A 12,008-nucleotide genomic window follows, 5' to 3' on the forward strand; every position below is an offset into this window, starting at 1 on the left:
AGGCTCTGAATTTTTGCTGGTGACAAACCCACCTGTGTGCACGGAGTAGGTGGAAAAACAGCCTCCCTTAACCATTTGTTTGAATGCCCCACCTTCTCTTCGCCCCCCAGACTGGCTCTGCCAGTCATCCCATTGCTAGGGATGAAGACAACAAGCCATTGCCAAGGGCAACCACAAAGCTGTTTGTTTCCCATTAGCATCCTTACCATTTGCTATCTAATCAGATTTCCTGTTGGTTGAGAAAAGCTGCCTTTCCTCATCACCAACTGCCAGCCCAGATTTCCCTCTCCCCATCCCCAACATGTATTTTGCCCTGCTCGTCTGCTTTTCTGTGTAAAAAGGTTATGTATGCCTGGAGGGAGACTAGATGTTACCAAAAGAAAGGGGGGAGGGGGGGGGGGGGGGCGGGGAATAAACCCACAACCCCACATGACAACAGAACTGTGGGCAAGAGACCAAGTCTCTTGATTATGTGACTGTGACTAACCAATGGGTGTTTTGAAACTCCATTTCTCTCGTTCTATTCCCTCCTCTGGATGTAATAATACAACTCAAATTAGCTTTCCAGGAGCAGACTTCTTTTATGTAACCATGTTTTATACAGATAGCAGCAGCTTATGTTTAAACTATTTAAGAGAACAAATAGCTGGCAAAAAGCACTTCAGATGGCCTCTCTCCTGAGAGCAGTGTGTTCCTGGCTTGAGGGAATTTGCTGCTGCTTGGATGTGGTTGTAAACAGAGCATAATGCCCACAGGACCTAGCACCCAGGTAAAGGTGTCAAGTCCACTTGTTTTATTGTATTTGAGAGATCCACAACATTGATGAAACAAAGCTGGAGTGATGCAAAACAAAGCAGCAGGGCATCTTTTAACTTAGTCCCAAGTTTTCCTTAGAATTAGGAAAGGCAGCTTCCTATCTGAGCTGCAGTCTAAACTGACAGACATAGAACCAGAGAATCACTTCAGTTGGAAAAGACCTCTGAGATCATTGAGTCCAACCATCAAGCTAAGACTGCCACGGCCATTAAACCACGTCTTGAAGTGCTATGTCCACACATTTCTTGAACACCTCCAGGGATGGTGACTCCATCTCCCTATTCCAATCCTTGACCAATCTATCAGAAAATAAATTGTTCCAAATTCCCCATCTAAACCTCACCTGGTACAACTTCAGGCTATTTCCTCTCATTCTATTCCTCAATATTAGGGAGAAGAGACTGACTCCCAGCTCACTACAACCTCTTTTCAGGGAGTTGTATACAGCAATAAGGTCTCCTTTCAATCTCCACTTCTGCAGACTAATATTGTTGTGGATCCCTGTCATTTTTCACCTTCATTCCACATCTACCACTTTAAAAGAAAAAAAAACAAACAGGCTGTCATAAGGTTGTCACTGCTATAGTTAAGCACCAAGGACCATCTTTGTGCCCACCAGCTTGACATCAGATGTATTGGTCCTGGCACTACTCTGCTGAGGCAGATGGGTGCTGTGAAAAACAAATGATGTTGCAAGCAGGCAGGTAGGGTGCCAGCAAAATAACAGGAACCCAAGGCAGGTTAATTCAGGAAACATGGATCTAACTGTCTCATTCCTTCTCTTGCTTTTAGAAAGGGGTCTGAGATACAAGAAGAAAAAACATTCCTGTTGGAAAAGCCCCTCAGGATCACCAAGTCCAACCAATATGTCTCCTCTATAAGGTTCACTCTAAACCATATGCCCAAGCTCCACACTCAAATAACTTTTAAACACATCCAGGGTTGGTGACCCAACCACCTCCCTGGGCAGCACATTCCAATGCCTGACCACTCTGGTCCAAATACCACAGTGAGGTGGTAGTTGACTCATTCAGCAAATATTAGAACATCCCTTAAACACCTCTCCAAAAAGCCAGTAAATTCTTTTACCTGGTATCATCATATAAGCCTAGGGGGAGTTCAAATCCTGAAGTGATAAATGAGGCTGCCCAAGCGTTAACTCTGGGTAAAAGTGGCTTAAAAGTGCAGAGAGTCATAGAATGCATTGGGTTGGAAGGGATCTCTAATGGAAATCTAGTCCAAATCCCCTCAATTAAGGAGTGATATCTCTAAAAAAGCAAGTTGCTCAGAGCCCCATCAAGCCTGACTGTGAATGTCTCCAGAGACAGGGCCTCCCCCACCTCCCTGAGCAACCTGTTTGTGTTCCATCACCTTCACAGTAAGAACTTCTTCCTAATGTCCAATCTAAATGTACTGTGCTCTAGTTTTGAACCACTGCTCCTAGTGCTACATCCTTTGTAAAAAGTTCCTCCACAGCTTTTTTGTAGACCTCTTTCAGGTACTGGAAGGCTGCTCTAAGGTCTCCCTGGGGCCTTCTCTTCTCCAGGGTGAACAACCTCAACTCCATCAACCTGTCCCCATAGGAGAGGTGCTCCAACCCCTTGATCATTTCTGTGTCCTTCCTCTGGACCCTCTCCATCAGGTCCATGTCCTTCTTCTGTTGAGGGCCTCAGAGCTGGACAAAGAAGAAATTCATCATCTCAGTGAATCAGGCAAGGAGCTGCAAAGTTAGAAGCATGCAGGATTTACTGTGTGTTCCCATGTCGTTACCCAGCAGGTAAAAAGAACATTTTTGCACTCTCTGCAGAGTCTTTCAAGCCTGCAACTTTCCATAAAACTTCCATTGTAACATTTTACTTGAAGAATTTTCCTAACAGCTCCTGAGCTGCCATACTTTCCAGTACCTTCACAAAGGTGTAACTCATGCCATAGTAACAACTTAAAACAGTTATTTTCATTCACCCTCATGGCACAGTTGAGCTGTTAATTGCTGGGCTCACAGCAGAAGGTACTCAGGTAGGCTTTGTTACAGCCACTCCATTAACTTCAAAGACTGTTCTGGTCTTTGCACTGAAAACAAAGCTAAGATCATTTTGTTTTCCAAGCCTCATGCCAACCAGCCACTAAGGATGGCACACATTGCTGGTCAGTGGGTTTAAAACCATAGCCAGGCAATTCAGAGAGTTTGAAGAAAATGACCAATGCAGCCCTGGCACTTTGAACTGCAACAGAAGCTAAAAGGTTTAAGACAGACATTCATTTTCCCTTCTCATACTGGAGGTTACAGCTTTCACAGAAACACATACAGAAATCATACATCAACACAAATTGATACCCCAGTGAATTCCCATCAACTCAGATAGTGATGGGACAAGTCAGTATGGTCATAGCTTCCTCTGCCCTGTCTAGTAGTGCAGAATCACCAGAGGAGGAGGAATGAAAAAAGGGAAGAGAAGATATGTTCATCCTTCATCACTCTGCAGTAAAAGACGAAAAGCTTTTCTCTTAAAACAAAACATTTTCAGCAAGAATGATTAGCAAAACCATATGCCATGGAGGAAGGAGTAACACAGCTGTTGTTGAAGAGAGACAGAATGCAGATTTATGGAGAATTTAAAACGAGCAACTGTTGTCTTCCTGGTGCCAATATGGCAGAATTGATGCTTAGAGCCTGCACTTCACAAGCTTCTCTCAGATCATGAACTCCTCCACACTGAACCAAACCATGGCCCCAGGAGACTCAGGTGCACCATACCTTGACTCCCCTTGTTTCCCTTGAACACGCCATAGGTGCGTAAATTGTTGACTTGTTCACTGAAAACAGACCTAGGTTAGAGCTGGTCCCCTGTGGGAATAGCAGCTCCCACTAGAAAGTCCACTGAAATGACTCTCAGTTGCTGCTGAGGTTGCACACAAGCACAAACTAAAATTGCAATCCAGTGCCAAGCCCAGGGCCCTTTTTTCAGTGGCTCACAAGGACTTTTTCATTTTGCCAAATACCACGTGCCAAGGATATTGAGCACCTCTGGTAGCCATCTGGCTTCATCTTCTTGGAGATGCTTGACATGAACAGTTCTGGGCTCATAATTTACTGATGAACACCACCAACCCTGAGAGATGACAGGAAACCCATGACATTTGCTGATCAAGAGGAGTGCTGTGGGGTTCACCTTTCCTTTCCTTCATATTTATTGAGTTCAGGATAAGGAAATTACAACCTCTATCAAGTCAGCCCCAGAACTGAGAGGAGAATTGGACTTTGTTATATCATCACTGAAAAAAAACAACAACAAACCACCTCTCTCCCCACACCTTACACTTGCATTTGTGTCAGACTTCACATTCCTGGTGGGACAGCAAAATGCCATTTTAGTAGAACACTTTTCATCTTAAAAGACACAAATTTCCCAGAAGTGGTGCATGCAGAATTTGGGTATCTAACAGAAGAAAACAATTGACTGAATTATTTTGGGCTAACAGTGACAGCTAAGCACCTGATGCCCATCCTTCACAGAGAGAATAATGACAGTGACTAGCAAGGAAGGATTCCAACCTGTTCACTTTGCCATTCCTGCAGACTCAACTGTGGCAGAATCCAGCCCTGAATATTTCACCTTAAAATACATCTACCAGCAGCAGCATTATTTGTCTTGGCAGGTACTGGAGCTTATGCAAAGAGAGTAGAAGAAGGCTTACCATGTGGAATATGAGGCAGTAATGCAGAACACATATGGAACAATAAGAGAAAATATTAAAAAGTAGAATTTAAAATCGTTTACTCTTATGTACAGTAGATGAACAAGTTAAAGACAGAGATACCCCATCAGTAATTTCACATTAGGAAACACAGCATTAGAGAGACCATACCTGTGCTTTATCTGAAAAGGAAAACATTCTACTTATTTTTTGTTTCTGCTCTGCATGCATTTCATTTCCCAAAATGCAACCAGGCGTGCATTACATACAAACTCCATCCTGCTTGACTCAAGTACAGCTGTCATGAGCATTCTCTAGCGCTATGCAGAAGCCTTATGGAGTGAAAGGTGTTGGGGACAAGCCGAATCCGAGCCTAAAGTGCCATATTTTCAGCAGAGAGCAGCTTCAGAAATGTTACCAGAGAGAACCAACTAGGAATTGATGCCGTTTCAGTAGCAAGCAACTTTGGCAGCCAAAAAAAAGGGCAGTGTGTAATGGTGAGAGCTGAAACAAACAAACTTTATTCAAGGGAAAGCAGCGTCACTTCTGGCCTAGAACAATACCGTACACGGCTTCCACCATAGTGTCCTGGGATAGCTGAATCAGACACTAACAGGCAAGCAAAGGGGGACATGGAGTGCATCACGCTTCCCGCATCAGCCTACACTGACACAGGCTGGAAAACACACAGCACACTCTAGGGACATACATGGAAAGAAAAGAAAACCATAGAAACAAACAGAACATGGATCCATAGTGCCACAAACCTTCGGGCTCTGTGTTCTCTTTGAGGTGCACTTGCTTCAGTGGGCAGCAGAAGATTTCGTGACACTTAGCACGAAAAGGGGACTCTTTTTTCTTTAATTCCGCAGATTGGATGGAATCTTGCCGTAACATAATGTACTCCTGTGTGCCAGGGGGAGCGTCATCCATAACTGTGGTCACCACATAACAAAATGAACTCAAGTTAGAGCTTGAGGAAAGCAACCTACAGGATTAAATCAACTACATAATGTCAAGGTAAGGGGCGGGGAAAGAAAGGAGGGGAAGAAATGTTGACAGGAAGGAAAACACAATTGCGAGAGTAAAGGATCTCGGTCGTGGTGGTAGAAGGGTGGGGAGAACATTCACTTTTATAAACAAGGCTTCTCATAAACATCAACACTTTACATTAGTTTCATGCAGCTTTAATAAATAGCAGACTAAACACCCTGCTCCAAAACGCAGCACGGTTCGCTCTTACATCTTTGTTTTACTCTTCCTACAGCACCTCTATCTATTCTGCATGCAAATCAAAGGGAAGGAGAAAGCAAACAGCATGCCCTTATTGCCCATCCATTGGCAACCTCCACGTTAACAATCAGGGAGTGATCATTCCACGTCTGCAGGTAATGCAGCCTCAGAGCATCTATCCCCCAAAGGCAAAAGAACGTGGCTGTCTCGGGATATACAATCACGCACAGCTCCTGAGAGCAAGGGCGATAATCCAGCGACATTTGACTCCATCAGCGTTTTTAATGGATGGAAGAGTAGATGTACAAAGGGAAAAGCACATTAATCCTTTTGATGGTTTTCTTGTAAAACAGCAGGTCGTTTTTGAAAGTTGATCTTATAAATCAATACTGCCATTAATAATATAAATGATATGCAGTCTGAAATGTTTTCTGAATGGGGTCAGGCTATTAAACGGTGGAAAGATAAAGTATATCACGTACAGAAAGCTCCAGCTACCTCAAAGTGTTACACTTACCAGAAAGAATTGAAACACTTCTCAGCTATCCAAAAAAATGAAGCCTTAATAAGAGAGATAGTGAGATTCCTCAGCTTACAGCTTCAGGCACAGATCATCTCTCAAGAGCAAAAATGAAACACTTTTTCAAGAGACAATCTCTAACCACTACCTCTTATTTATAGGATGATGCAGAGAGCTAAAACCACAGCCAAACCCAAGCCGAGATTCTCCAACTCTCATTTAACTATTTCCTAAATATCTGTCAATGTATAACAATTTCAAAAGGAAGAACACTCAGATTTAAACATGGATCCCTCCAAACGGTTACCATCCTCATATTTTCATGCACTTGATGGTCTTTTTTTCCTTCTATCAAGAATGGTACCAGTAAGAGTCACATCATCTAAGTATTAAATAAGTGATTCAACTTGATGGTCTTTCTTTTCACAGTGGGCAGTCACCTTCTTTCAAGACCTTATTAATCCACAGGAGACACTTTGCACCTTGCTGCTGTTGCTTCATTAGGCTACAGGCAGTGCAAGTAACACTCACTAATAATCCATAGGAGGCATCATTAAAAGTGATGCAGAAGCTAATAGGAAAGCAAAAGCGGTTCAAAAAAGAAGAGTGGGGTCAATGGAGCTGCAAGGTAACTGCTCCCTTAGCAACGCCGCTTCCACTTTGGCTTGTTTGAAGGGTGCCTCTGTGTTCCTGAAACACAATGACAGCCCTGGGGCTGAGGGCAACCGCTGGGAGTAATTACTAAAAGTCATCGCCCAAGACAAGCCACAGATGGGCCATTTCTCCCAAGAGACACCAGGCAGGAGGTGCTGCAGAAGCTGCTGCGGCAGCTACCTGTGCAAAGCCCTTAGCGAGCTGTGTGTCCTGACGTCAATGGTGAGGGAGCCCTGTGGCGTGTCCCTCTGGCATTTGCAGGGATAAAGGAGAGCTAACGAGTGCCCTGGAAGACGAGGAGCCAGCCGAGGAGTGAAATGCACAGCTACCTCCTGCGGGCAGCTGGCTGGTGCGCAGCAGAGCATGTGTCTCGCTGTCGAAGCTTCAGCTCTGGGCAAAAGGCATGTCCCTGGGCTGACCCTCTGAGAGGCACTGTCCTTCCTGAGAAGCCCTGCTTCACTGTGGGAACCCACAAGGTTCAATGCTGCCTGGTGCTGGACTGTGACTTTGGTAAAAAAAAGAAGGTGGTCAGGCTGGCAGCTGCTAAACAGGGTCTGCAGGGAAGAAAGAGGTACTGGAGATCACCTGGAGCTGTGGTGTAAGGGGCTTCGAGGGTGCAGGGGCACTAGACTAGGCTGTCCAGAGAGGCTGTGAGGGGCTTCTTCTCTGGAGACTTTCAAAACCTTACTGGATGTGTTCTGGTACAATCTCTGCTCTAGCAGGAGGATTGGCCTAGATAATCTCCAGAGGTCCCTTCCAACATCTACCATTCTGCAACTCTGTGACCTATCCCGGTCACAAGAGCTGTTCGGCACTGGGCTGTCGTTTCTCAGCTTCTGTAAGAAGCTCTGACAGACTGACTTCATTCATTGAGTGGCAAATAGCTGCCTGACATCATTAGGTAGGTCTACCCTATCTCAAGCAAGCTCATTAATGAAGACAGATATAAAAGATACAACCGATCCTTTACCACTCACCTACACGCTCTGATCATCACCCACACACAGATTTACTTAAATATGAGTAAGCCACAGAAAACCACACTTTCAGTAAGTGAAGAACATGCTGAAATCAACAAAAGCACATTGAGTTACTAGAATCCAGGACAGCAGGTGCAAATGAGCCTTGACTTTGAGTACCATCACAACATTAACATTCAGAGCAAACCCTAAGAACCTAAGCTCTAATAAAGCCTTAATGCTGCAGTGATGTATGGATAACTTAATTGATGTCAGTGTTCTGAAGGGAACAGCTAAACCCTTTTCTTAACATGATGAATGGCCTCTAGTCAGGCTGGGAATTTATTACAGAACTAGGAACACTCCTTGATCCCCATGCCTCCTTTTCCCTGCTATGATGACAGCCAGACAGCCTTCTGGAGCCACTGAAATCACAGCTACAGGACTTCAATTATGGATCCCAAGAACCAATCCACAGGGAAGTTTCCAACAAAAAGAATCTAACGTAAAAAACTGTAAAACCCTAATGATGGTCAGTTTTCATGTGTGAAAATAACCAGTGCACAACCATGACAGGATCATTATTAAACAACTGTGAACAAGCACTTTGGAAAAAGGAAAAGTATCATCAGAAATCGGTTCTGATCATAGAATCAGCCAGGTTGGAAGAGACCTCCAAGCTCATCCAGTCCAACCTAGCACCCAGCCCTAACCAAACAACTAGACCATGGCACTAAGTGCCTCATCCAGGTTTTTCTTGACCACCTCCCTGGGCAGCCCATTCCAATGACATTTTGCTAATGGCATAAACCCCACACAGGGTTTGTGAAGGGATCACACACAGACTACAGTAAGAGATAAAGAGCAAATAGTAGGCAACTAACAAAACCCCAAAGCCATGTTCACATACTCTGCTGCACAGAGCACAAGACAGTGCTTTTACTCAACTGCTCCTTCCAGTACAGACTCTAATGATTGCAGAACCTAGGATAAATCTACACTCCTCTGTATCACGTGCAGGTACACAAGCTAGCATTAGATCAGCACCAAGTTCAACAAGTTGAGCAGAAGACCCACAAGAACCCTGTGGCCTGACTGTTCTCAAGAGTGGTTAGAAGGAACCCCTACTGAGGCACATCTACATTCCTGAAGGCAGACATGTGGTTATCCTGCCAGCCTCCAATATCCATTTCTGCCTCTGTTGTTATACTTCAGTAGCTGCCTATCCTAATGACAGAACCACAGAATGTCAGGGGCTGGAAGGGACCTTGAAAGCTCATCCAGTCCAAACCCCCTACCAGAGCAGGATTTCCTATACCAGATCACAGAGGAACACATCCAGGCAGGTCTTGAATATCTCCAGAGAGGGAGACTCCACAAACCCCTTGGGCAGCCTCTTTCAGAGTTCTGTCACTCTCACAGGGAAAAAATTCCTCCTCATGTTTCCATGGAACTTCCTATGCCTCAGCTTCTAGCCCCTTGTCCTGTCACTGGGCATCAATGAGCAGAGCCTGGCCCCAGCCTCTTGGCACTCACTCTTTATAAATTTATAAAGATTAACGAGGTCACCTTTCAGGCTCCTCTTCTCCAAGCTAAAGAGCCCCAGCTCCCTCAGTCTCTCCTCTTAAGAGAGATGTTCCACTCCCTTAATCATCCTTGTGGCTCTGCACTGTACTTCCATTCTCACGGGTAAAACATCTCAGTGGTCTGTGCTTCCATCTTCCCATGAGTAAAACAGGGATAGGACATCATAGAATCAGACAGAGTTGGAAGGGACCATAAGGACCATCTAATTCTAACCCCCCCTGCCATGGGCAGGGACACCCTACCCTAGATCAGGCTGGCCAGAGCCTCATCCAGCCTGGCCTTAAACACCTCCAGCCATGGGGCCTCAACCACCTCCCTGGGCAACCCATTCCAAGCTCTCACCACTCTCATGGTGATCACATGTTATGGATGCAGGTCACTAAGATATTAGGAAAGACCTTGTGTATGCTCAGTTAGAGGATGATAAATAAACACTTCATATCTTAAAAAACCCAACAACAAAAAACTTTAAGTGAATCTTTTTTTCTTCCCCCCACCATCCCCTCTTATCATTTGATGGGAAACTGAAACCACTGCAACAGTGTATACACGAGAGGAATTTGCTTAGCAGTTAGCACTAAATAGCTGCAGTAACTATTGTTTCCTACATTGACGCAGTCAACTTGCTAAATATCAGCCTGCAGCATATCCCTCAGTTTAAAAATAAATAAATAAACAACAATAATAAAAAACTTACTGCCAAACAAGCCAGCAGGAAAACAACTCCTTCCTACCATAAGCCTTCCTGAGAGAAAACGATCCTCAGGATGACTGCTGGCACAGGGATGATTTCAAGATCAAGTCAAACGTGTTTACTTGACATCAACACATAAGCTGAACACCCTGCTGCTTTCTGTCTTTCTTTTATGTCCAACTACATTTCAGTCCCATCTAGAATTGCCAGAAACTGTAACATCAACCCTGTCCATAGGCCTTGGCTCAGGTTGCAACTGAATAATAAAGCTGTAAGGAAGCAACTTCTTCTGCCCCTCTCCCCCCACCTCTTTGACATGGAGAGGCTTTACCACAAGGAAGAGATTTATTAATAACTAGATAAAAATGAATCTTCATGTTCCTTTTGGACTATTGTTCTTGCATTTAGCACACAATTTAACACAGAAAACTTACACTCCCATAGATTTGCTGCTTTCCTGAATGACCTTTCAGGTCATTACCCGAAACTTGCATTTCCTTCCTCCTTCTTCAGTTCCCTTATATTCCCTGCCTGGTTAGTTTTACATACTAGGAGTCTCAGGACACTTGGAATAAGTCATAGAATCATAGAATCAACCAGGTTGGAAGAGACCTCCAAGATCATCCAGTTCAACCCATCACCAAGCCCTAGCCAGTCAACTAGACCATGGCACTAAGTGCCTCATCCAGGCGTTTCTTGAACACCTCCAGGGACTCCACCACCTCTCTGGGCAGCTCATTCCAATTCCAATCACTCTCTCTGGGAAAAACTTCCTCCTAACATCCAGCCTAGACCTCCCCAGACACAACTTGAGGCTGTTCTAGCATTTCAGAAGGACTACAGTCATAGTTTTACACTAGATCTTCAAGCCACAAAGACCAGTAGAGTGCTTCTCAAATCATGCACCCACCAAGTGTAGAAAATCCTCTCACTTTTGGTTTTCTGGGATAAATAAGAGCAGCAGCAGATGCATCACCACTGGAGCTTGCCAGGCTGGGCTGTGAAACAAAACAGTGATGCTTGCCAAGCACCTTCTTCACCCTCTGGCTCCTCTACCCACAAAAGAGAAAGAAAGCTCAAGAGTGAAGTTACCCAAGTCTCTGAGGCTGTTTAGAGTTGTATAAGAAATGTTTGGGTGTTTTTTTTTCCTTTTCAGGAAAACATGAGGATATCAAGTTGCTTTCAGCTCCTTATAAGAACAAATCTGAAAAACCTTCTCCAAAACAACTTGCTTCAAGGGATTGCCTGCAGGACAAGGAATGGAACCGGCTGTGCAGTGAGTTATCATCCCTGGAGATGTTTAAAAACTCTGTAGACATGACCTTATTGTGGCTTTCCAGTATCTGAAGGGGGCCTACAAAAAAGCTGGGGAGAGACTTTTCAGGATATCAAGTAGTGACAGGACCAGGGAGAATGGAGTAAAGCTGGTGGGGAGATTCAGCCTGGACATGAGGAGGAAGTTCTTCAGCATGAGAGTGGTAAGAGCCTGGAATAGGTTGCCCAGGGAGGTGGTTGAGGCCCCATTCCTAGAGGTGTTTAACGCCGGCTGGATGAGGCTCTGGCCAGGCTGATCCAGGGTAGGGTGTCCCTGCCTATGGCAGAGGGGTTAGAGGTATTTTCTAACCTTAATGATTCCATGGTTCTATAAGACTCCCTTTCCTTGCATCTGTGGAGCAGAAAGAAGAAAGACTGATCCACAGTCTGCACACTGGTGCTTTAGTTGTCAGCCAGAATTAGAGCCTGAGTTGTGAACAGCTGTGGCTGTGCAATTTGAATGGGCTATCTCCTGAAGCTGGCCAAGATGGTCTTTCCATTTCTTTATATTGCCTTAAGGTAGCCCCTGCATCTC

General features: G+C 44.7%; 1 protein-coding gene across 8 annotated transcripts in view; it reads right to left on the reverse strand.

The window, feature by feature from the left end:
- FGF13 (fibroblast growth factor 13) overlaps positions 1-12,008 on the reverse strand; it is a 424,907-nt gene that overhangs the window by 158,235 nt on the left and 254,664 nt on the right. For 7 of the 8 annotated variants that reach the window (XM_064159173.1, XM_064159170.1, XM_064159169.1 and 4 more), the window contains one exon: positions 5,280-5,447. The exons of the other annotated variant lie outside the window; for it this stretch is intronic. In XM_064159173.1, coding sequence (XP_064015243.1) covers positions 5,280-5,445 — 166 coding nt within the window. In that variant the 5' untranslated portion in view covers positions 5,446-5,447. The remainder of the gene's footprint in view (positions 1-5,279; positions 5,448-12,008) is intronic. 8 annotated transcript variants of the gene reach the window in all.

The sequence above is a fragment of the Pogoniulus pusillus genome, chromosome 19 (assembly GCF_015220805.1).
Source record: "Pogoniulus pusillus isolate bPogPus1 chromosome 19, bPogPus1.pri, whole genome shotgun sequence".
Lineage (NCBI taxonomy): Eukaryota > Metazoa > Chordata > Aves > Piciformes > Lybiidae > Pogoniulus > Pogoniulus pusillus.